This window comes from Acomys minous, assembly GCF_964271855.1.
Source record: "Acomys minous genome assembly, chromosome: 10".
In the NCBI taxonomy this organism is placed as follows: domain Eukaryota; kingdom Metazoa; phylum Chordata; class Mammalia; order Rodentia; family Muridae; genus Acomys; species Acomys minous.
In genome coordinates this window covers 117798188-117825076 of record NC_140491.1, presented here as the reverse complement: position 1 = coordinate 117825076, position 26889 = coordinate 117798188, and the positions used below count along the sequence as shown (strand labels likewise).

At 42.8% G+C, this 26889-nt stretch overlaps 2 protein-coding genes across 3 annotated transcripts in view; both read right to left on the bottom strand.

Moving 5' to 3' along the window:
* FAM171B (family with sequence similarity 171 member B) overlaps positions 1 to 17236 on the bottom strand; it is a 47929-nt gene extending 30693 nt beyond the window's left edge. Inside the window, exon 1 of the mRNA XM_084798627.1 lies at positions 16864 to 17236. Within this exon, the coding sequence (XP_084654753.1) occupies positions 16864 to 17092 (229 nt within the window). The 5' untranslated portion in view covers positions 17093 to 17236. The remainder of the gene's footprint in view (positions 1 to 16863) is intronic.
* Positions 17237 to 23127: 5891 nt separating this feature from the next.
* Positions 23128 to 26889, bottom strand: part of ITGAV (integrin subunit alpha V) — an 84406-nt gene continuing 80644 nt past the window's right edge. For both annotated transcript variants that reach the window (XM_084800185.1, XM_084800186.1), the window contains exon 30: positions 23128 to 26822. In XM_084800185.1, coding sequence (XP_084656311.1) covers positions 26727 to 26822 — 96 coding nt within the window. In that variant the 3' untranslated portion in view covers positions 23128 to 26726. The remainder of the gene's footprint in view (positions 26823 to 26889) is intronic.

Sequence of the window (26889 nt, the reverse complement as noted above, 5' to 3'; positions counted from 1 at the left end):
GATTGGACTGATAGGCTGTCACCAATGCCCGGCCAAGCAGAACAAAATTGATCCATATTCTATGAACAGAAAGTCTCTGGGAGGCTGCAGACAGATCAATAGGCCATTTCAATTGCTCGCAGGGAGCTTCGGTGAGGCAGACAGTAAGGCCAGGACACAAAGCCAGACCAAGGGCCACCAGAGCTCCTGACAGAAGGCCAGCTGATGTCAGAAGCACCCAGCAGGGGACAGGTGGAAAGGGGACCAAGCACTAGGCCCCTGTTCAAATTACGCTGTTTCTATAAAGCTAACCAACCCCAGTAAAACTTTTGTATAAGGACAATTCATATAACAGTCATGGTGATGCTTATTAATACTATAGCAAATAGATGCTGATCACATGACCCGCATTTGTGAGTGACCAAAACACTTGATTTGCTTTCATTACTTCTGTCAAGCAAGTAAAATGAGTTGTACGCTTACACATTCTTTGAATTGATCTGGGATGAAATGAACAGAAAAGGTCTAATTTGAAGTAAAGATTTATTTAGTTAAATAAACATTGGCTAAGCAGAAACACCAACACTGGGAAGTGTTCTAGGCAGCTCACATATTAAGTCCTTTTAAGTCTCACAAACACTTCAGATATTATCTCCAATTTTAACATGACCAAAAAATAATAATAATATATTGTTCGACAACTCTATACAAAGTAGGGAAGACTATTTCCCAGTTTTAAAAATCTTATTTTAAGCTGTGTGGTGGTGACACACGCCTTTAATCCTGGCAGTTGGGAGGCAGAGGCAGGCAGATCTCTCTTAGTTCAAGGTCTGGTCTACGTATGTTTTTCTTCGACAGGACAGCCAGAGCTATATAGAGAGACCCTGTCTTGAAAAACAGAACAGGTAAATAAGAAAAATCTTATTTTTATGCAAGTAGAAACACTTGAAGTATCAAGATGATAGCAGCAGAAGCACGAGAAACAATTGCTATGGTGGATGTACGCACGGAACACAGAACATAGGTGAACCAAAGTTACTCCTCAACACTGATGTCCCTATTTGGTTTTGTCTCACCGGCTGTGTAAGCTCCCACTGGGCTCATCCTCCTTTAACCTGGGAGCTCGTACCATAGAGAAGACTGTCACACAAACACTATTTGGCCATAACAACTCGTGGCTTCCTCGGCTTCTTACTTACAGACATGGAACGAATGGGAAGCCATTTCTGAATTCTTTTAATATGTGATTTTTTTTTTCATTTCAAGGAACGTGCCTTACGTAGCACACTGCTTTGCTTTAAAAAAAAATGGTACTTTAAAATTGTTTAGATGGACCTACTGTACCAATTATAGGATTAAAGCAGCCTTAAATTTCACAGAGTACAGTGTGTTTGATCTGATCAATAGGGGAGTGGATCAGCTCCTCCATTAGGAGGCTAATGCCCTTCTCCGGTGTGCAGCAGTGAGTGCATTACTAGATAGAAAGACAATTCACTACTCCTTTGCGATTAAGTATTTGTGTGGAAGGGAAAAAATTCATCTGCTTTCCAGCTGAATTTCTTTCTCAGGGCTCATATTTTAGTGACACTGCCCCAGCAATGGCCAATCCAGAGAGACAAAGGCCAGGCCGTGAAACACTGCGGGTTCTTACGTAAAATACCATTTTTTTTTTCCAATAAGTTTTCCAAAGGAGCAGGGCAGCTTTAATTGGCTTATTTGTATGCTGAGAATACTGTTCGCTCAAGCTAAGAAAAACGAGGCAGACAGAAGCTACCATTGTTTGACTCAGTCTTTCTCATGAGCCAATTTATCCTCTCAGCAAAACGAAAGGACCAAAGGGATCCTGAAAGACTCAAGCTCAGGGATGGGCACCTCACTAATGTTTTTTCTTTTCAACATATTTCCTTTGTCTGCTTTAGAAATAATTTTATTCCATAAAATGACAGCACTTCTTAACTGAAGCATACATATACTTTTAGAGTGGAAAATAAAGCCACGAAAAAAACAAAACAACAACAACAACAAAAAACCAAACCTAGTATCACATAAGGTGGGTACATTTCCTTTTTAATTTATTCGCCCTTTTCTATCATAATATCATGAAACTAAAAATCTGTATGATAAAGATGGTCGTATTTCTACAATACTTCCTAAAAATCACCCTAAGGATGTGTAGTGACAAGCATGCGGGTTCGGTCCTATAATCCCAGGAAGGGTGGGGGGCAGTGCTACCATGAGTTCACAGTCAGGCTGGGCCACAGCATGAACTCTCTGTAAATAAATAATAAATAAACAAAACAGGATGAGCGCCCACTGAGTCCTAGGTGTCATATACGCACCATCTCTACCACAATCCTGCCAGTAACTGTCATTAACCGTATCTTCTGGACAAATAACTGTATTTGTAGTTCACCTAAAAACGTTCCATAAAAGATAAAAGGTATGGATTTGAATTCCTTGTGCCGGTGTCTTAGCACCAGAACACACGTTTTGACTACCAAGTTGCATAGCCCTGGATGATTTCTCAGCCACCTCCGTCACACAGGGAAGGCGTGTGACTGGGCAGAGCCCAAGGCTGGTGCTGAGCTCGGTGGAGGGTGAAGCCAGCCTCCTCACACCCCGTGCCAGCCTCGAGACCTCCCACCTCACCCTCCCTCTGCTCACACCTGCCCATCTCACCCCTACCCAACCTCACAGCCCTGAAGCGTTACAGACTTAGCTACTCAGTTTTATAAAGAGCTCAGAAACATCGCATAGCTCCGTCATGCTTCTGTGACCCACACAAATATAAACCTCGCATTCGGTGGGTGTTGAGGACAAACTAGTCTATGAATGTGCAGTGTATATTTAGAAGTGGGCCTTATGTGTCAGAGGTCCTTAACCAGTATTTTTGAGAAGAGGGGCGGGGAAATGGAAAGATTCCTGTTTACAAGAAAGAATCCTAAGAATATCTAAATTAATCCTGTAGAGTGTGAGGAAAAACTGAAGGTGAGAAAAAGGAGGGAAGCAGGAGTGGGGAGGCGTGAGGTCATAGCCTGGATCCAAAGGTGACAAACTAAGTGCTAATGAGAGATTTTATTTTTTTAAGTAGAAGTGAAAAGAAACAGAAGTATAGAACTGGAAAGAAACTTCCCCAAGAAGGGCTCTACACTTGAGAACGGTACGTTGAGATATTGATATGGAAGAAACTGGCAATTCCCAATCTCAAAGTGTATCATAGGGCTGGTGAACTCGTCATCTCCCAGTTCATAAGACTGCCAGGAGCATTTACCTGGACTCATACATCTGGAATAAACCCTGTTAACTAAAAAGCATTTTGGAGCCATTTGTGTGTTTCTTTCTTATGCGGCAGAAGACCAAGAAGATACAGTCCAGAGTCTCACACTTACAAGGAGACAATTACCCATAAGTCCCATTCAGCGTATTTCTTAGCCACCTAATGTTACGCGTTGTAGATATATAAAATGAGTGAGTAAATACAGTTATGATCTAAAGAATAACAAACAACTGGGCATGGAGACAAATTAAGCAACGTATTATCAGACACAGACTCATCCAATAGAGAGTCTGAGGGGTCTGTTGAGAGACAATTGTTAGTGAGCAGAATTAGGTGGACTTCTGCTAGGAACAGTATAAGGAGGAAGCCAGAGAGCACTAAAGGGAAGAAAGAGTCAACAGATGTAAAGTCTACCTGGCATCAAGAATCGTGTGGGAAATAACAGAAAGCTAGTTAAGACTTTTTGGCCAGCAGCCATACAAATCCAGTCAGGAGTTGCTGATGCAAAGATGGGAATTCGTCCTCCTGAGGAATCCAAGAAGGTGGTTTACAAAAGCAAGCCACAAAGATGGAAGTCATCCAGGCAGGTCTTAACTGGTAACCTTCCTCTTCTCTGCTCACAGAATACCTGACTCTTCAGGTAAAGGCCAAGGCTAAGCTCATCATCTCCATCACAAGTGTGGAAGGATGGGGCAGCATACACAGAAGGCGGGAAAGAGTGGACAAGGCAGGGGGACATCCACCGTGAGAGTGGACAGGGCAGGGGCAACATCCACCATGAGAGTGGACAGGGCAGGGGGATATCCACCGTGAGAGTGGACAGGGCAGGGGAAATGGCCTGAGACCGATGAAACAGTGGCCATATAGGAGGCACAGCAGAGAGTGATACAGCCAGAATACTGCCTCAAATTACACTGTCCTGAGGAAGAGGACACAGGCAGTCTGATGAGACTTGATGGGCTGGGGTCAGTTGGTAGGGGAGAAGGGCTCGCCTTCTCTGAGGACTAGGGGAGGCATGGGGGGGTGGAGAAGGAGGGACAGTGGGACCGACCAGGAGGAGATGAGGGAGGAGCTACACTTGGGATATAAGGTGAATAAAAGAGAGAGAGACACACACACACACACACACAGAGAGAGAGAGAGAGAGAGAGAGAGAGAGAGAGAGAGAGAGAGAGAGAGAGAGAGAGAGACAGAGAAGTTACTAACAAAAAGGATGACTTTGGTCTAAATAAAATAACAAAAACTAACACAGTCTTACTATACTGGGTGGCCATGGACATATAAATATGCTACCTGAGCCAACACTAACGATGGAAGAGAATCTTCAGATCTGCCACACGCACACAATCTATACGACTCACTTATTCATTTGTTGTATTTTTCCTCACCGATTCTCACACAGTTCTTTTTCAAGGCTTCAATAATTGTTTCATTTCAAAACTTACCTGCTGAGAGTTAAATAGATATTAAGAGAGAGACAAGCTAAAGAGTTTTAGAATGAAAACCCAGATGTATACAGTTTTCAGATGGCCTCACAAAGCGGGACGAGCATGTATGTGTGCATGCAAGCATGTGTGTACATGTGCATGCGTGTGCATGCGCATGTGTGTGTGCGTGCTTGAGTAAGGATATTCATAAGAGAGATAGGTAAATGTGGTGACATTTTATCAGGTGCCCCATCTCAGAAGAGTATGTGAATATCCATCACTCTATTTCAACTTCCCCTCATATTTACAAATATTCATTATGAACAATTAATTGCTGGTGAGACAGGTAGAGGGCTGATGGAGACATCTAGCATAGTAGCAATATGCTGAAATTCCATTTTTATATGAAAATTTATATTCTTCAGGGGGAAAAAAGTGCCAGGAAGATGCACGGCACAAGGCTGTTTGAATTAGAAGAGGCAAGGGAAGCCAATACACAATTAACCAGAGTCCAAACAGATGGCCAGGGGAAATGGCCGAGCAAGCAAAATAGCAGAATGGACACAAAGCCCACTGTGACTCTATAAGAAGCCAGAGAGAACCCTGGACTCCATGATTATTTCTGGTTCTCTGGGTAAGATAATTGATGGACTGGTAGAAACTGAGTTCTAAAGTGGTTAGGACAATATGTTTTCACTGTACAGATTAAAAACTGATTCACTGCTATTAATAACTGGGGTGGCATGGCATTACCTTCCCCTTAGCCTCTGAAAGCCCCAAAAGACAGCAGCATACCATTCATGTACCCTGAGAATCCTGGCCCCAGCCTGAGGGAGAACAGCCACAATCTGCCCATATGCTTCCCTGGGCAGCCACCTGCCTCGTGTCTCAGCTCTCCCAGCCTGGAGGATTTACAGAACTTAATGGACTTCTTTAAAATGTAGAAACTGCTATGCCAGAGTCCTTAAGTGGGGGGAGGGGGGAGGAGAAAAACAATATAACCTTTCTCTTCCTTTCTAAACTGTGAACCTCATAACAACTGAACTCATCTGTCATGTTTTAGCACCCAGACCCCAGGTGTTCTCAAATAAATAAATAACTGAATAAAATGCATGAAAATAGAACCACATATACAGCTTACGGTCAGTTTGTTATCTTTTCGTCAGCACTGGAAATTCCCAGCTACGTGGCCTCCTGTGTGAACACATGTCTACCTTAACCTGAACTCCATGACTAGAATTCCTGATGCATCGCGGGCCTCACAGGCCTCCTCACTCAGCAGAAAGAGGCATCCCTATGCGGAAAACTGTGTCTCACAGAAGTCTCCACTCAGATACCATAATGACGCTAAGTAATGAAACTTAGGGCCGCTGACAGGGAAAGAAAGCAGGTTAAGTGTTTTCATAAGGTCAGTACACGCCATAGAGAGGCAAGAGAGGGAGGTGTTAACAGACACCAAGACGCAGCCCGTCTGTTCCGTGATGTGGAGGACTGGCAGGCTGAGAACATGAGGTCAGGGCCATGACACGCCCATGCTCTTAAGAGCAGAGAAAGTTTTCTGCCATATGTTCATGTGCTGGCTGGTTTTTATGTCCACTTGACACAAGCCAGAGTCATTTTGGAACGGGGAACCTCAGTTCTCTCATTTGAGGCTCACCCTTCTTCTCGCCCATCTTCTCTGCGTCCTGCTCTGAAGAAACAAGAGCTGCAAGGTCCTGTCCCCAGGCACAGTGTCATCATGAACCAGGGACCAGAACACGCCCTTCCCTCCTTATATGGTTTCTGTTACCCTTTTGTTGACAGTTACAAGTAACACAGTACGGTATCTGACAAATAGTAGCAAAAGTAGTTGCTACTTTTATTTCAAGATAAAAACATTCAGGGCTGGCGACTAGCTCAGTGTAGCATACATATCTAGAGTGCCTTAAGGCTCTGGCTTTGATCTCGGGCTCTGGTCTAAATCTTGGATTTGGAGGTTGCTTGGAATTTGTTTTTCTGATACAATACCTTATTATGTAGCACAGGCTATCCACAGGCTATCCTCAGACTCTTCCTCCTCCTGCCTCCACCTGCCAAATGCTTTAACTGCAGACATGTGCCTCCATGCCACCTTCAGCACTGTCGTGTTAAGAAGTCTGAGGAAGACATTGGTTGTGCATGGTGTGGTGGGAAACTCTGCTGGAAGAGCTCAGGGAACCTTAGCACATAGCTGGCCTTTAAAGCACACTGCAGTAGATGAGGTCACCCCATGGAAGAAAAACTGAGAGCTAAATAAATAATAAATAAATAAAAATGGAAATATTCTAATTTTTGTTATTGGATGTAAATATATTTAATGAGCATATATTATAATACCCAACAGCTTTTCATGGTCATATTAATATGCAGTTCTTTGATTTAATCATTAGATAGCAAGTTGCTCAAGAGTCAGATTTTCTCCTGCAATTCTGGCAAGGAATGCTGATGGGAGAAGGGGAGGAACTGAGTCAAGACATTTTCCTCTGCTGTTGTCAAGCCTGCTGGACCCACACAGTCCCCGAAGGAGACCGTATGTATCCCAGAACTGAAATGGCCACAAGCTCACGGGTTTTCAGGGACATCTCCATCCTTGCGACCTTTATGCCTGTCCCTCACATTCTTCTCTGAAGATGCAGTCTGATGGCGTCTCAACACGTTACTACCTACTGCTTATCTTCACATTTCCCCATTTGGGATTTTCAAATGCAAGAATAATTTCTACAAGATAGATGCAGTCCTCAGAGCAGAGGCAGCCTTTCTCTCTTCACGGTACCAGCTTTTCCAAATCCATTAGTTATTCCAGAAAGCCAAAGAGGCGTGAATGAAAAAAGTAAGGAAAATACGTTCCACTGAATTTAAAAGACGGTATTAGTTCCAAAGCCTGGCGTACTGTTGGCAGTGAAAAGCGGTGGTTACCTCACAGACATAAATCTTTATGGGCTAAAGTTATGACTTTGACCTGCAAATTGTTGAAAGACCAAAGTTTACTACATTAAGCTTTAAGTTTCATAAAAGCCTTTTTGCAGGAGTTTCTAACCGTGAGGTTATCCGTTGTTTGCTGGGACTGTTCAAGGCTTAGACTCAGGCCTGGTAGAGCGTGAAGACCAGAGTCATCCCCACAGCCTAGATGAAGGCCATTCGTTCAGTCTCGGTGACTGTCCTTCAGTAAGTAACCAAGTGACAGAGATTACAGCTGCTGCCTAAGCAACATGTTTGGGGGTAGAAGGTGCACTACCAGCTTACTGCATAGCAGAACCTTTTTGTAAACCAATTCAAAGTCATGTGACTTATCAAAGGGGTATTATATATTGGTAGCCACTATAAAAAGAGAATTAAGCCAACCCTGAAAGAACTGCCCTGCCTGCAAGGCTATGTCCTAAGAAATTGCTCTTTTTAATCTGCAACGGTCGCATCTATTTCTGTCAAGCATCCAAATTGTACCCATCACTTTTGCAAAAATAATAGAAAAATTCAGATGTTGAGAAAACGCACACACACACACAAAAATTATTTGAGGCTGAGTGATGCCTTTGTTCTTTTCCCAATGAGATCATTTAGAAATGTTTACCTAACCACCAAACCCTCGGAGTAAGGGGAACTTCCTTGGGAATCTTGTAGACATTGAATGCGACAGCTGGTGATGCGCCCCTCTGAAGGTTCTCGTGAGCCCCCACATCCTTCCACCAGCTCCCTAGAAGCCCTGCAAGGTAGTTCAGAGGAGCAAGGAATCCTTCACGTACGCTGGAAGAAAAGCACTCATCATGGAGACGGCCTTCCTACTCTGGGGACCACCAGGTAAGTCGCAGAAAGGCCACCATGCATCTGTGTGACCTCTCTATGACCTTCCAGTAGTTCACTTCCCACACTGGCTTACTCCGTGCGTTTGACAAGTTTCTAGACTCACGAGCCCTCTTTCCCTCCCTGAAATGCAATAGCACGGAAACAATTTTAAAACCCACAATTCTTTTGACTTATAAAATTGAACCATGTGGTAATCAATGTCTTAAATTACAATAAAAACTCACTCTCATATTTGCTAAGAGTTAAATTAGATTGTCACTAATTAGTAGCTTTATTGGCTGTGGTAAGCACCAGGTGATATAATTTCTTCACAGAACATGTCTTAGCTCATCTTCACTTTTCAAACATCTCCAGAAAAATCTCTTAAGACAAGGTTATTTTCATTCTGCCCCAAGAGCCCTGATTCCCAAAATCCCGTAAAGTACAGATTCAGGTATAAGAGACAATAGGAACACGTCGGATCTTTTAGTTATCTATTTTCAATTTTTGATACTGCTTTACTGTAAACTGAATTTTAAAAGATTAGTTATTTCATACATTATTATAATTTTTTCATATATAATTATAATGAAAGTTGAACTCCAATTAATACAAAGAAACACTGAGGCAGACATACTAGCTTCTCCCTGTAATCCCAGGTGCTCAGGAGGCAAAAGCAGGAAGATTACAAGTTCAAGGTCAGCCACCACAATTTAGTAGTGCCCCATCTCTAACTAAACTAAATAAAGGTAAGTGTAGTTTGTGCTCTTGCCTAGAATGCGGAATCCTTTGGACTACAAGATGAAGGGAAGACGAGGGTAGAGGAGGAGGAGGAAAGCAAGGAGAAAGAAGTTATATAAATCATAGCTTTTCTGCTAAACTTCCAGAATCCAATAGCACAAGTACACTATAAAATATAATTTGGAGGCCGGGTGGTGGGTATGCATGCCTTTAATCCCAGCACTCAGGAGGCAGAGGCAGGTGTATCTCTGTGAGTTCGCAGCTAGCCTGGTCTACAGAGTGAGCCAGAACAGCCAAAGCTACACTGAGAAACCCTGTCTCAAAAAAAATTATATATATAAAATTTGGGGTCAGGTATGATAATACATGCCTTTAATCCCAGTACTGAGGAGGCTGAAAAATGAAAATCTAGGACAGACTGGGCTACATAATGAGACTCTGTCTGAAAACAAACAAACAAAAGAAAGCAAAACAGAGGGCCAGGTAAAGTGACACATGCCTTTAATATCAACACTTAGGAGACAGAGGACAGCCTAGTCTACAGATTGAGTTCCAGAACAGCCAGGGCTACACAGAGAAACCATATCTTAACAAACAAACAAACTGATAAATTAATTAAGTTTTAAAAAATTAAAAATAGAGGATAAAATATAATTTGGGGAGCAATTAATTTAGGAGGCCAAAGTTGTCTTTAAATGTATATATAACCTTGGAAATACATTCATCTAAATAAAAATGAGTAAACTTTTTTTACTTCAGGGGCACATATTTAATTATTTACGATATTCATTTCACAGTACATGCTTTATCATTAACCCATATACAGTTTGTTTTGCCCACTTAAATAACTGGATGTGCCTGACATTTTCAGTGTTGTCTCTTTCTATTTCACTGTTATAGGAAATGCGTACTCATTTGGTAACTCTGCCAACTCTGCCTCGGTCACCCAGACATTTACAAACCAATCCTATTAGTTCAAATGTGAAAGAAACGGAGCATGTGTTCATGTTTTTGAAGAAATATAACCCAATTAACTCTACTGAGCCACATTCGGATAAGTGACTTTGGACTGTTTGCCAAGAAACAAGGGAGCAGGCGGACGTAGCTTGTGTCACAACATCACAACATCTAGGGTATCTGCATTCGTGGGTGGGCTTCTTAGTGCAAACAACACGATAGGGAAAATAAAACAACCTATTTAGCCCTCTGATTTGTTTCTGTCAGATCCGTACTACAAACAAGTGGACAGATAAACTCGGGAACAACAGCACCACAAAGAGGTCAAAGCGCGGATGTTGGGGATGCACCTCGAGCAAGCACCTCAGACACAGGCCGGACCTTTGTAAGCTGAGCCCTGGGATGAAGCTAGAAGTGTACCAACTCCCAGCTGGCCAAGTGATCAGCCAGCTTCTGGGCCTGTACAGAGGAATGACAGTTGGCTTGGCCCACTAAGCACTCCAAATTTCAGCAGAACAAATGATTTAAATACGTCCATTAAGCCATGAGTAGTGGTGTATGCCCACAATCCCAGCATTCAAGAGACTGAAGCAGGAAAATCATAAATCTAAAGCCAACCTGAGCTACATGAAAAGGTACAATCTTTTAAAAGAAAAATAAATAAAAAATATACAATTTAAGAAGAATTAAATAAATAAAGTAAAAATATATAACGTGTAAACAGCATCCTTTTTTTACTGAACTCTAAAATTCAAGCACGGTTGACTGTGCTACTTGGCAAAAATTTTATTTAAATTTTAAATGATTCCCTCGAGGATGCAAAACATAGAAATTTACTTGGGGTGGGGCATGTTGAAAAGAAACTGAAATGTCATTTGTAAGTAAAATTAATTTCGGATCTGTGCGTTGGTTCGTTGGGTACCGAGGTGAGTCTGCCACATTGGAAAGGATGGAAAGTGCTGGCCACTTGCACATCATCCCCCGATGAGAGAGCACTGGGAATCCCAAGTGAACGTGCTTCTGGTCCCAGGCATCGCCGGGCAGGAGCGAAGAGGACAGCCTAATAATAATAAAGGCAGCCATAAAACACTCTGTGTGGTGAGTACAGAGATCTCACGTCCTGGACATACAGACTATGTGCTCACACAAGGCCAGTTCAAAAGGCATGCCCCAACAGAATCTTTTGTTTTGTTCTTTGTTTTTGTTTTCCTGAAAGCAGGGTTTCTCTGTGTAGCTTGCCTTGAACTCACAGAGATCCTCCTGTTCCTGCTTGCAGAGTGCCGGGATCAAAGGCGTGTGCCAACCGCCTGCCCCGAAGGAAGCCCTTTCCTTAACTCAGGTTTCCCTTAAACACGGAAACGCAGAACTTTTGTAGTTTTAGAACCTTCTTCGTGAATACAAGTTCCAAAAAAATGTGTTCTATCAATTGTAGATGAGCAACACTGCAGTCATTTTCTAGTTAAGGCAATTGGAACAAAAAAACAAAAAACAAAAAAAAACCAGGCCAAGCAATTGAATGACAACAGTACTGTGGCTGACCCAGTCAGATGGAACTTTGAAAGAGAATCAAGTTCAATATTTATGTTCTTGAGGGAAGAGTTTTGTTTCAGGAGAAAAAAAAAATTGTTACAGCTTCTGGTGAGTCACATTAAGAACACTGTAAAAAAAAAAAAAAACGACCACAAAGCCAACTGGACTCAAGGTCGACACCATGGCATGTGGTTTTCAACCTGGAATCAACAAAACACACCCCGTGGTTGTTAAAACCCTAAGTGCCCACCTGGGAACTCGGCCTTTGCAGCGTGAACACTTCCAAACAAAACCACTTCTCATCCCACTTCTCCTACGGAGTCTACAAATTCCTTGATTACAAAAAAAGTACATAGGCCCCTTTTCACAGATGGGAGGGAAATTTAGACAGGAAAGAAAAGGACAGCTGACTAACAGGGACGAAAGCAAGGCTCGGCACCAGGGCACAGAGCTGCAAAATTGTAGACTAAGTAGGCAAATCAAAAGTAGGGAAGAGAGCTGTAATGTTGTGTTGTATGCTGGAAATGTGTCGCGAACACACTTTTGGTAACTGCGAGGTGAAGACGGGCGTGACGCTTAGCTTGGCAATAGCTAACTATTTCACTGTGTGTGTCAGAATATCATACCGAGTACTTAGTACTGCACGTTTTTTTTTTCTCATACAAATATAGTTTCAAGTCAAGAGAAAAGTGTACATAATTCTGTCATTTAACTAACTAGTCACAAGATTAAGTGAGATAGGTCTCGGCTATGTAGAATAAATAGTGCGTCATATCCAAGTGTTAAAGCAAGCCATTTGACCCAGCAGTTCCACTCCTAGGCATTTATTTACGCAAGATGCATAAAGACCACGTCCGCACAAAGGCGTAAGGAGGCAGCAGCCCCAGTCCCCACAGACAAGCTAAATAGTCTTAACAGAAAAGGCAACAAAATGACCTTATAGGCACCTTCTCAAAATGGAGAACATTCCTCAGCAGCGAAGAGAATAAACTGCTAGTGTGGTAGAAAATTAATAAAATCAAAAAGAAATATTATACAGCTAGAGAAGATGAACACAAGAGATGAGTGATATGGGACTCCATGTTTGCATAATTACCCCAGAATGCTCACAACAGCACAGAACTGTGGGTGAAGAGCAGGGATAACCGGGGAGAGGGGCGACGGAGACCTTCCAGTCAGGATACACACACTGCATGGCCAGAGAGGCATGCTTGGATGCAAACACCTATCTACCAAACAGTAGTAACATGTACATCTACATGTGTGTGCATATCACCACACAAAAAAACCTGTAACCGAAAAACCCATGTATTAGAAATGGTCAGATGCGTGAGTGAAACAGTAATGGCAGAATATTGAAGATAAGTAACTGATACAATCTACCATGCTACTGTTTATTTTATATATATTCAACACACACACACACACACACACACACACAGAGAGACATAGATATATATAGATATGTCACCAAAATACATGATTAAACATTTTCAGACCACAAAAATTACTCTTTCCAGGACTCTATGTGCAAAAGACGTCTGTGGCGAGGCGTAGAGGGGCCACATCTGTGCTTCTCATGGGGAACCTGAACGCCACTCATTATTTTCTCAGCTCCCCTCGCCTGCAGCTCCCCCTGTGTCCCACCTAATGGGCCATCAGCGTGAATCTGACATGGCTGTTTCCGCCACCCCCAGCTCCCAGCCTGATTCTCTGCTAGCCCCTCAAATATCTATTTCTAGCAAACACTGGCAGAGATGGCGGAATCTGCGCATACTGGAGGGAGCAAAGAGGCCTGCTTCTCATCCTCCTCCTCAGACAATATTCCCAAGGTTAGTGAGGAAGCAGAACCATACTTTTTAGAAGTAATATATTCACTGTTTGTTTGTTTTCCGAGACAGGGTTTCTCTGTGTTAGGCTTGGCTGTCCTGGACTCAGTTCACTTCTTAACTTTTTTTACTTCTCAACAACACAGAGAAATTTTCAGAAGAGTAAACTGCAGAGAGTAACAACCAAGGCTAATGGTCAATTCCTTTGCTAAGACGCACCACTCAATGTGTTTTAGTTATATCAAAATTTCGCCTGAGAAAAAAATTCCATAGTTTTCACTTTCCATATCCAAGGCATGAGGACTATCACACAGAGGCAGAGAACAAATCAGGCGCAGCCACAACTATTTAAAGGTGTAATACGTTAATACCTACCTAGGCTGCAAGAGGATTACAAGTGCACTTAGGTTAGGAATCTCCTTGACAGAACCTAGCAGCTGCCTCAAGTGTCAGTATCAATTAGCTCTGTATAGGCAGCCTAAAACAAACACTGAAATTAGCTAACATTAAAGAGCCAAGCTTTCATACTTTATCATCTATACTTACAAATCTTTTCGTATAACATTTATTTTTATACAAAGTCTAATGAAGAACTTCACAAGATTAAACATTTAGCAAATACTTGGGGAGTGAGATCCCCGCCCCCGCCCGACGATGCCAGCATATTCATCCATCTCTTGACTCTCATCCAATGAAGAGGTGAGTGTCTAGACATACCAAGTGCTTTCTAGGCGATAGAAATACAGCAGGGACCACAACAAAGTCTATGCCTCGCCGGCTTACTGAGGAGGGCCTGTGAGATGGTTCAGCAGGTCAAGGGATTGCCGCCAAGTCTGATGACCTGAGTTCAATCCCCCAGGGCCCATGTAGTGGAAGGAGAACCAGCTCCTGCGAGCTGTCCCCTGACCTCCCCATCGTGAGTTCTGTGGCACCTATTCTCCCACCCCCATACATACATACATACATACATACATACATACATTATACATACATACATATACATACATACATACATACATTATACATACATACATATACATATATACATACATACAAACAAATAGATAAAAAATTTTAAAAGAAGGGCCAAGTGTAACAGGTGGAGTGTGAGAGATAAACCAAGGCGGAAGAGGCTGAAGGTGAGGAGTGAACCTGCAGACCCAGGCTCTTAAGTTTCAGAACTCCACACAGAGAAAGCAGGAAATACACAAGTCTGGCACCTGAATGCACTGAAAATGAAAGCAGCATTTGGCCACTGTGGCTTCCATGAAGAAGGCAGGCTTCTTGCCAGGCCAAGAGCTGCAGGAGGTAGAAACCGGAAAGGCCAGATCCCTCCACAGGATCGTCATGATGGGAGCATAGGCCACTCTCCTACTTAACACATTTATAGAAATGTCCGGGTGAGGAGCAAAGGTTGAAATGTTCAGATCACCAAGAGCTCAGGGGGCATTTTACCCACATTTGCGTATGGACTGTTGTCACTGTTTAATTGTCATCCCAATAGCTGACCATAATCTACTGAGCTGTTCTTGTTTGCCACTGGACAGGGTGTTTAGAGCCATTGAGAAAGACAGCGTGTGCTACTCTTCAGACCTTAGTGTGAACTGCCGGACGGCAGATCCTTCACCTCAACCAACCTAAATAAAACAGGGGTGTCCGGCTTCCCAAATAATCATCCTTTTCCAAAGATCCCTCATAAATACCAGAAAGCAAACAGTTTAACTTTCAGTCTAAATACAAAAGTCTCAAATTATTGCAGTTATTCATAACCACTGCCGGAACATAGTATGACATGGTAATCAAGGCCACTTCACAAATACTCCTGACAGGCAAAAATATCAGGAACCATGAAGCTCATCAACACTCTCCCAGACTCCTACTGCACTGATGATGTAAGGAATCTCCCTTGTAATGAAAACGGTATCTCCAGCTTCCCCAGACTTACAGTGTATGCCCGCCAGCCTCATGCATTCCACGCGTTAGCATTTTCAGGTACGCGCAAACACACTGCATACCTTTCCCGTTTTAGCCACCTTTGAGTGCTATTAATCGGTTTAAGGGGGTGTCAGGAAACACATGCTTTCTCCTGCGCACCGTGCTCAAAGCACTCCAAGAAATTAAATCATCGGGGCTGTGTCATGAATCACAGCTGGCATGCCTCTGAACGGCTGCTCTCTGATGATGAGCAAGCAAGATAAAAACTGAGATACTGATTCCACTCTGCAGAATTTCATTTTCAGCATCTTCTATAATGTTACTAAGCAGGTTTTAAAAGAAACAAACAAACGAAAATCAGTGTTACAACACCGCTCATCTTGAGTTTGTGGCTTTTAATTTTAAAAACTCCCTTTTCTTTCCAAAGCCCAGGCAGAATCTACTGCGTAGAAAGAAAGGTAACTAACTGGGTTGGGGGTTGGGTAAAGGCTATTTAAATGGATAACCGAGCTCTTTGCTTACCGCAGAGCTTTTACTGGGGGAGGGGAAGACATAAAATAGGGGACTGTAATGGCCATATGTACTACACCCATATTTCATCACTCCCGCCGAATGTGTCAAGAGATAGCTCGTTTAAGTTCCACTACAACGAGATTCCCCTCGGGGGGAGGGGCTGGCTATGCTTCCCAAGCATCGAAGCTCCACGCTTACCCATCTGCCCCCCTCCCTACTCCCTTCCTTCAACTGCAAACTCCTGTTTCATTGTTTTCTTTCACCTTATTGTACCAAATGCATTTTCTTTCTTTCTTTCTTTTTCAAGCTGTTTTAAGCCTTTCCTAGGCTAAAAAATAGAAATATAATGAAATAAATCGAGATTCTCGCCCCCCCCCCTCCCCGCTCCCTTCCCGGTTCTAAATTTAAATACAGCAGGCAGGGAGAAACAGTGCGAAAAGCTGTGTGGGTGTATATGGCAAGGCTCAGTATCTAGGAGAGGGCTGAGAAACAGAATGGTAAAGGGATTTGAGAACGTGTGTGTGTGTGTGTGTGTGTGTGTGTGTGTGTGTGTGTGTGTGTGTGTATGTGTGTGTGTGTGTCCGTCCACAGGAAGAAGGAAGGGAAAATAAAATTTATCAGTGTAAGCAGGCACCCACCCACCACGACCCTCTCCATCACCACCACCACCCCCAAGCCCACTGCAGTGCTCTGCGGGGAAGATTTCCCACCGAAGCAAAGAACCAAAGGCTGAATGGGCAACCTGGGAAGATGAGGAAGGGATGGGTATCATCAAGGATAAACTAGGCGCTTATGGGAGAGGAGCTAAGAATCCGGAGACGCCAGACGCGCGATTGCTGGCACAGACGCAAAGTAGGGCCAGGATGCTGAGACCTACCCGGAACCGTCAAAGTAGAAGATGCTCCCGGCACCTCTGGCCTCTCCTCCTCCTCCGCCTCCTCCCTCTGTTTTTGCTGTTGCTGCTGCTGCTGCTGCTGTTGGATGAGGCTGAGGTCGGAGCGGCTGAGCTCGGCTCTGGCGGCCGCGGGGACCAGCCGCGCCTTCAGCAGCACAGCGGCCAGGCCGAGGAGCAGGGCGCACGGGACGCGCGGGCAGAGCCTCGCCATGGCCGAGAGCCAGCGGGCCACGGAGGCATATTGCGGGGCTGCGGGCGGCGGCGGGAGCCAGGGCTGCGGAACCCAGCCGCGCCCGCTCCCTCGCTCGCTCGCTCGCTCGCTCCCCCTCGCGCCGTGTGCGGTGCACAGCCTCGGCGAGAGGAGGAGGAGTGGGCTGGAGGCAGGAGGACGGCGAGCAGCGCTCGCATCTTCGCGCACGTGACCGCCGCCGGGAGGGAGGGAGGGGCGAGCCGGGACTCGGGCCCCAGTCACCACCCTGTGAGCGCTCAGATAGGTGATGCTGGTACTCAGTCGCTTAGGAGACTAACAGGAGAGACTTTCTTGGGGCTGGAGGACCTCTGGACCCGCAATCTTTACGGAGGCAGGGAAATGTGTACAAAGTGGAATAAAATTCCTCCCACTTGTACCCGCCGTAGAAAAGAAAGTGGCGCATTGATTACCTTCAAATAGGAAAGAGGCATCCATGGTTCAAAAGCCAGGCTCCTTTAAAGGAATCCTCTCTGCTGTGCCATGGCCCACTTACAAGATAAATTCACCCTCTCCAGACTTTCAATAAACTTTCTTTTTCTGCTTAAATAAGGATTTCTTTCTTCATAAAAATAGTCCCAATTACACCTTTTCTAGTTGTAACCGAGACTTTACATGTATTTTAGATTTTGTTTGTTTGTTTTGTTTTGTTTTGTTTTGAACGTCTTCCAGGCCTGATGGCCTTTGATTTTACTACTCAGGAGGCAGAGGCAGGCAGATACCTATGAGTTCGAGGCCAACCTCTTCTCCATAGTGAGGACACCCAGGGCTACATCAAAAGATCCTATGTCCAAAAACAAAAAGCAAAACAAAAACAACAACAAAAAAACTCCCACAAAGTCTTGCTTAACAAATACATAGCTAGCACTTGAGTCAGGAACTTAGAATAATAAGTAAAACAAAAATCCCTTCATTCAAAATGCTTACATTCAAAAAGCGATATTTAAGCAAAATACAACCCACTGTGGTGGTTGCAACTGAAGAAGCAATACATCTAGAACTTAACACAGAGTTGGAGGAAATTAAGTATGGTGTGTGGAAGACACAGAAAAGAAATTCACAGAGAAATCGAAGTAACCAGGTCCTCTAAAACCTGGAAGGGGGGCAGGGGTGGGGAGTGGGGAGTGGGGGGGTTGGGTAGAGGGGTGGGGGGGGGTGGGCGCACAATGTGCTTGGCAAAGTGTGAAAGCAGTTGCCAGAGGAATCACTTATCCTTTTCTACAGTGACAGGAGAGTGGAGACAAACTGTTTAAAATAACTAGCAGACTCTTGTACAGTACTTACTGTGTAGGGCACTGTTCCAGTGCTTCCCAGCTGGCAACTCCGGCCATCTTGGTTGCTCTATACGCAAGCAGAGAGCTATACTAAAGACTGTTTTGAACGAGGTTAATCAGGTCAGAGATGCCCTACCAACCATGCATTTTTTTGTTTTGTTTTGTTTTGTTTTAGGGACCACTTTGCTATCAGCATGAAAGACAGATTGGAGAAGAGAGACTGCCACATCTGAGGCATTTGTTATAAAAACCAAACCGAACAAATAACAACAAGATATGGGAAGCCTCCAAAGATGCATAGACCTGGAAACAGAAGAAGTAGGAGAATTGGTAAGCAGGGTTGGGATGATCAGAGATGGCTGGTTGCAGTGGATGGGGGAGGGGCAAGCTGTGTCTAACTTGAGGTCTCTACAGGCAAATCGTCCATTCTTAACGGTTGTTCCCCTCATTGTTCTCATCTTGGTGGAGACAACAGGCTGGCTACTCAGTGCTGGGAAATGAGTCAAGAACATAGAATGGCCAAGAATATAAAAACGAACGAGGCAGTGGTGGCACATGCCTTTAATCCCAGCACTGGGAGGCAGAGGCAGACGGATCTTTGTGAGTTCGAAGCCAGACTAGTCTACAAAGCGCATCTAGGACTGCCAAGATAATACAGAGAAAACCTGTCTTGAAACACCATCCCGCCCCCCCAAAGAAGAATATAAAAATGTCTGTGTAAAGTAAAATAATAACAGATATTTACAAACATTCCCTCCTTATATTATCAGAGCAGCTCTAGAAAGTAACTCTCAGCTCAGTGATGGTGGCGCACGCCTTTAATCCCAGCACTCTGGAGGCAGACACGGGCAGATCTCTGAATTTGAGGCAAGTCTGGTCTGCAGAGTGAGTACAGGACAGCCAGGGCTACACAAAGAAACCTTGTCTCAAACAAGCAAATAAAAACCAACAACAACAAAAAAATCAGTATCTCAGGTCCATCTTTAAACAATTATTTTACCTTAAAGTAAATGCATATTCCTTTACCAAGGTTCAGCTTTGGGGGGGGGGCAGGAAGGGGGAACAGAAAAATATTTGTTAAAATGGAGCATTTGTAACTTTTACTGGTACATTGGTGGGTTTTAGTGTCATTTTAAATACAGTTGTCCTAGATCACTTCTCTCTCTCTCTCTCTCTCTCTCTCTCTCTCTCTCTCTCTCTCTAAATTCAAAGAATGTTCTTCCAAATGAAAGACCCTCTTTTTAAATTCAAAGAATGTTCTTCCAAATGAAAGACCATTTGTTGGAAAGTACTCTTGTTTTAGTTTCAAATACAGCTTCAGTTAACTGGAGCTGGAGAGACAGCTTGGTGGTAAAGAGGCATAAGACAGGTGGCACATTGTAATTTGGCTTTTGTGTCGAAGCCCTAGATTGTAGTTAGATACCAGAAGTCTTGGCCTTATGGTTGCCAGGAGCCATTGAATTAGGGAAGTTCAGTAAGCGGGCAGGCTTTCTGGAAGGCAGTCTGGTATTATGCAAGGTCTATACTATGATGTGCAGACTCAGTTTTCTTAACCAAAATATTTTATTAACAACTTATTGACCGAGCCTACGTCAATTATAACCTGATTAACCAAAACAGTAGGAAATGAAGATTAATTGACACAACAACAAAATCTTAAGGATATCAGTCCCGAGGAACGATTCTCTGATTGGGAGCCACAAGATTTCTTCCACTGGAACCAGGGGTTGTAAGACCTCAGAGCCTCAGCAGGAGCTGGAGCTCTGAAGCCTTCCCTCAAGTAGTTTTCTCTAGGAGCATCTTGAAGGGCAGCGATGAACAGCCAAATCTATCCCAAGTCTTCAATCTGTGCAGCGGCCAGTTCTGGGCTCATTTATATATCTCCTCCCAGAGTCTGTTCACAGGATCCTTTTCATCTGGTAGCAATTAAGCTCCTGCACGAGGTGGTTGCTCTTCTAGTGAATTAACATAACCTGTTCTCTTACTAGACCGTTCGATCCCACTCTTGGGATCCTAAAGAACAGGTTTCTCTCCTTCAATGATGTGCCCCCAGAATTGCTTCCAGCCCTGGACACTCCTGCCCTTTTCTGTGTTGCTGTATCTCTCAAAAATATGGCATGGTATGAGCCCTCACTTTCTGGGTATTTACCCACTTTGATTGAACAAACCTACAGGATCTTTGTGAAGATGCTCTGCTATTCAGATGAATTAATTCCTGATGGATAAAGAAACTGTGGCACATTTACACTATGGAATACTACTCAGCTATCAACAACAAGGAAATCCTGAAATTTGCAGGCAAGTGGAAAGAACCAGAAATGATCATCCTGAGTAAGTTGACCCAGACCCAGAAAGACTCACATGGTGTAGACTCACTTATAATTGGACACCAGCCCAAAAGGGATGTCACATGAAAGTCTTCACTTACCAGGAGATCCGGATAGATGCGGGGACTTCCTATTGGGATTCTAGGTGAGGGAAATATAGGAGATGGGGAAATAGAAGGATCCAGAGGGTCCTAGAAACCTACAAGAAGAACATCATGATAGGCAGATCTGGACCCAAGGGTTTCTGCTCAAACTACTGCACCAATGAAGGACCATACATGCAGTAAACATTGAACTCCTACTCAGATCTAGCTAATGGACATTCTTCGCAGCTGAGTGGAGAGCGAGGACTGACTCTGACATGAACTCTGGTGCCCCATATTTGACCACCTCCCCTTGGTGGGGAGGCCTGGTGGCACTCAGAGAAAGGATAAGCAGGCTACCAGGATGAAACCTGATAGGCTGTGACCATATGGTAGGGGAGGAGGTCCCCTCCTGCCACAGACCTAGGAGAGGGGAATACGGTGAAAGAGGGAGGAAGGGAGGAACGGAGGATACAAGTGAGGGGATAACAATTGAAATGTAATCTAAATAAGTAAAATAATAAAAACACCAAAATATTTTTCTGTCTAATCATTTCTTAAAAACAAAACAAACAAGCAAACAAAAAACCCCATGAAGTGTATGTATTAGTTTTCTGCCGCTTCTGTTATGTAACTATTGGGACAGGAAACCTAAAACTGTACATTAATGTCCTTTCAATGTGTCACACCGTACAACATCCGCATCCAGCTTACTGTTCCCTCTCCTCATTGTGATGACACTGATCACACTGCAACAGCACTCTTGAAGCCCGGATGTAGGGCAAGCTCACTTCATCTGTGTTGAGCCTTCCTGCCTGGAGCTCGTGGGGTCTGCGGCGTTTCAGACTCTGAAGCGCTAAGGGTCTTGACACTGACCGCTAACTTCACAGCAGGCAGTCTGGGATACGGGAGCAATATGGATTCAGATACTAAGAATTTTTGTTCCACTAGAGCTATAGATACATTTAAAAAATTAGAAAATGAAGAGGCAAATGTACATGACTTAAAGCAACCCCGATGGAATAAAAATATTCTTTCTTCATTTCCAGCAGATTTGTATTTACCCTAAGGACTTCTGTTTTCTTAGTGTGTGTTAGTGCAGAAGCAATGGGGTGCACAATGACATTTGCTCAAGGGTGTCACGTTCCCTCTCCTCACCCTCCCTCCCACTACTTGCCTTCCTCTTCCCCTTCAACTTTGTCATTTTCTCTATATGTGCTATAACCAACAAACGGGAGGGAACACGCATCATCTTTCTGATTCCTATTTCACTTGATGCTCTCCATATGCCATTTCCTGCAAATAGTGGCATTCTTTGTTACAGAATAAAATTCTACTATAAATACATATCTCATTTATCCATCTATCCATTGACAAACTCCTAGATGACTAGTACTGAACAGTGCTACAATAAACACGGATGTTCAGCCGGGCATGGTGGCGCACCTCTTTAATACCAGCACTCGGGAGGCAGAGACCAGGCCAGCCTGGTCTACAAAGTGAGTCCAGGACAGCCAAGGCTACACAGAGAAACCCTGTCTCGAAAAACAAACAAATGACACATGCATGGATGATCAAGTGTGTACAGTGTGCCTAGCTGTGTTTAACGGCTATAGCGGGGTCATGCGATATTTCTACTTCTAGTCTATTATGTAACCACCAGACTGATTTCCACAGTAGCTACGCTGGCTTCTATTCTCCACAGCTATGACTAGGAGCTGCCTCTCCACACACGCTCCCCAGCATTCGTTTGCTTGCTTGCTAAATGACAGCCACTCTGACTAGGTTGAAACTGAATCTCAGTGTAGTTTTGATTTACATTTTCCTGATGGCTAACACTGAACATTTTCCATGTATTTACCAGTCACTTATACGTCATCTTTTCAGAAATGTCTGGGTATTTTACTTGCTCATCTAAGTGACTAGATGGCGTGGCTTTGCGGGGATCTTTACATACTCTAGATATGAGTTCTCTGCAGCAAGTAAAGCAGACACAGGTTTTCATCTGATCGGTAGGCTGCACCTTCACTATGCTGTTTCTTTTCACATGCAGAGGCCTTTTCATTTCAAGCAGTCTCACTTGCCATTTCCAGAGCTGCTGACATGCCAAGAGTGTATTCTCCTCCCTAAGAATGTGGCTTAACATTCCATTCCCTTTGCTTTTTGTCTGTTGGTTTCCTTCCTTTAGATAACTAACTCTTAAAATTGTGAACTTTTAGGGAGCTGTGTCGCCACCCTGAAGTCACTGTTTTGATGCGTCCTTGCTGGCTCCTGTAATTGGGACCATAGGACAGAATGGAATCCACATACGAAGCTGGCACCGTATGTTCAAGTTTATTGTACAGACCCAAGTTACACATTGGAGAAAAAAAAAAGCGGAACATGGAACCTGCTTTCACTAACTTAAACCAAGTTAGCAAATGGCAGATTTCAGAACGGACTCATTTTATGTCTCACCCAATGTGGGCGATCGCCAGAGAAGCCAAAGAAAATTACCTTCCATGTTACTTAGAGAGCAAAGTAATTTGAGACACATGACTTTCAAGTTATATTAATATACTGAAAGTGTTTTTAAAAGCTGGTAAGGAATAGTTCATTTTCCACCTAAAATAAAATGCAGAATGGATGGTTTAGAGGTAAAAATAACCCCTGTATATCTACAACTACAGCAGAATTGCTCTTTCTTGCTAACAAAGAAATGCTAATAAATTTCTATTCAGATTAAGTTCACTGAATTAATAGTGACTTACATTATCTAAGCTTTGTTACATTGTTATATTGCACTTCAGAACATTGACAACAGAATTCAAAGGTCCAGTATCCCTCACAGGAAGTCCATGACACATCAGGAGTTACAGGGAATGCCAGTGTATACTGTAGGTGGCACATCCACAGGTTCACGGTTCAAACAAAAGGACCAACAAGCTCGAAGAAACGTTTTACAAACTACTAGACATCAAGCAATTTCATTTGCCACTTTAGATCTCATGATAATATATTTTTGTTCATCTTTCCCCTTTACCCATCAAATTAAATGCACAAGCCACCCATGAGTGAAACCGCGGTGACATTCAGCTAGGCAACGCCTAGCGTCACAGGTACTCTAGGACAACTCATCTTGTTCTTCCACGAGGCTCTTCCCAGAATTCCTCCACGCGGGAACAGGTGCCACCATAGCGTTCTATTGCCTTACGAGAACCAGCTGCTCTACTGTAAGCTGCCACCGAAATCCCTCCTTAGGGTTAGTCTTGCTATCACAACTCTTATTGCTCTCTGAAAACAGTAGCAAAACTCTTGTCTGCTATTAGTGAATTTCCTTATTATATAACAAACGTATTCATGAGGATTAACTATTAATGAGTAATTTTAGAATACAGGTGGATTTAGGACTTGGCTGTTTTGCCTTTAATAGAACATAATCAGAATTATGATGATAATTAAACATAAGGGGGGGAAGCAGCTCTCACACAGATGTTTTTAAAGTATTAACCCTAGAATAAATATCTCTATAAGAAATCAGTATCAGTACCAATATTTTTCATGTGTGCCAAATGCCCTCTGGATCAGTCAATTTTTTTAAACTTGGAAATGAATTCTAATTCTCAGTAAATTACAAATTGTGAACCTAAAATAATTTCTTGATATTTTGTGGAATATATTCATATGCTGTTATAGAATAAAAAAAAACTCAACTTTTTTTTTTCATAGAGTTGACTTTGAAATTACGGTTCCTAATTTTATATAAATACATATTTATATTTTTGAAAGAAAATACATAATATTGTTGAAAACTACACATTGTATTAATTTCCAGTTATAACATCTTTCAATCTCTAGTAGAAAGTTACTCCTTGGCATAGAAGCCATAATAGAAACAATTGTAAGTGAAAAAATAAAAACCAATGTTGATTCTATTGCCAAGGAATGAATTTCATTGATTTTTCAGGAATGGCAGCTATTATATAGAAAGACAGAAGGTGAAAGTTTGTATGGGCCAACTTAGTGTGTGGGAGTGGGCAATACTTGGCTCTAAGCTAAAAAATATTTCTTAAAAGAATTTAAATTTAAATTTCTTGGTTAAAAATATTTATTGCATATATATAATTGTGATCTTTCAAGCCATTAATATATTCTGTACCCCAAAAGTCATTAATTTAAAAATTCATTAAAGCTAGATATAGGGTCCTGTCTATATTCTAATTTCTACAACTCACCCAAATGTGCTTCATGTTATGAAAATATATCCTCCAAATGAGCTCAGCCAAAAGCTCATGGAATTAACATAAGATATAGTGAGACAAATTTCAATTATTTTTAAAATGTAGAAAAATATTCAATTATTTAAGAGAAATATTTTTCATTGCTTAATGAAGACAGCAGTTTAAAAACCAATTAAAATTCTCTAGTGCATAACATGATGTAATTGCACAAAAATAGCTGTAATTGATAGTCATCCTGGGGCCTTGAGAACTGTGAATAAATCACTGCCACCTAAGACCGTACCTTGCTACCTCTGCTGTCTTCATTAAAGCCCCAGAAAAGTGACTTAAGAAGTGTAGGAAAGCTTTAGAAGGTTTCCAGCAACATTAACTGCTTACACAAGCACTTTTTTTTTTTTTTTTTAGCATTTATTCTGGCAGCCAAGGCAGGTTTTGAGCGCTGCCTTGCTTAACCTGAGCTTCACTCATGCTATGGCTAGAAGCAAACCAGTGAGCCACCTTTGGGATGCTGATTCCAAACGGTCCTCGTGGGGTAAAGGGCGGGAGATCCAGGTTCCTACAGCTTTTAACAATGATCTTGACCCATTCTCAGTTTTGGAAATAGAAGGAAAATATGAGTACAGGAGGAAAATAATTTAACACTACTTAAAAGCTCCGGTCTAATTAAAGAATGAGTCCTTATGAGCAATTTCAGCAAAAGGCTACAGAGAAAGTCATTCATTCAAACTTCTGTATGCTGCAAACAGCCGAACAAATGAAGTAGATGAACTTTAGAAACAACTTCCAACTCCTATGGCTTTAACCATCATGACTATTTAGCTGAACTCACGCTATTACTTAATGGGTATTTTTAATTATAGAGTTTTTCAGCATGAAATGGCTTAAAGGATTTCATATAGAATTTAAATTACAAAAGTTAAAATACAATAAAATACAAGGCAGGCTAGACATAAATAAAAACCTAATGTCCATATAAAAATACTGTACCGTTGTTAACACAGGGAGCTTGTCATCCTCATCCACCCCCACCCCCAGCACTGAGGACTAACCCAGGGATTTGCACATGCTAAGCACACGCTAAGCACTTGCTAAGCACATGCTTTTGAAGTGAGCAATAGTCCCGGGAAAGAATCTCGATGGTACCTTGTTTTTTTTTTTAAGTTCTACTATGTAAATATTAAAATCTAAGTCCATGCAACTGCAAAGTCTTCAGTAGCTTACGAACGAACTCAACTGTAGTGTAAAGTGTACTAACGTTCTAAATACCTGTGCAAAATTACTGACGCTACGGTCTAAATCTGAATTAGTTTAAAATCCTAATTAACCTAACATATCACCGAAGAAGAGAGAGACCCCCACATAGTAACTCGGAAACAAGAGCTAGAGAGGCACTATGCTACATAACGTGGTACATCAGGCACTGTCTGTCTTATGGACACTGAGCAAGCATAGTCACTTGAAACGTCATCACTGAAATGCCTAAAAACACACATCCGTGTAATGAAGTAAATGTAATCTGAACCTATTCATGAAGAGACGCTAATTATTCATTTCCGATTTTTGTGGGTAAACTGAGGCTACGGGGCGCCCTCAGCCATCCAGCCTCAGAATTCTTCTGTTCTTCGTGAGAGATATTTAAAGCTACCGTCGAGGCGGCACGTGTGCTGGACGCGGGTGCAGCGTAGGGAGCGCGGTTAGGTTTCCGAGTTCCCCTCGCCGTTCTCATGGGGCTGCAGCTGTTCTCTCTCTTGCTCTTCCTGGGGTGGTCGGACGCGTTTAAAGAAGCCCATCTGCCAGTTAAGGAAGAGACACAGTTCTCACTAGGCAGCAGAGCATGGGATGCTAAGACTGGTACCA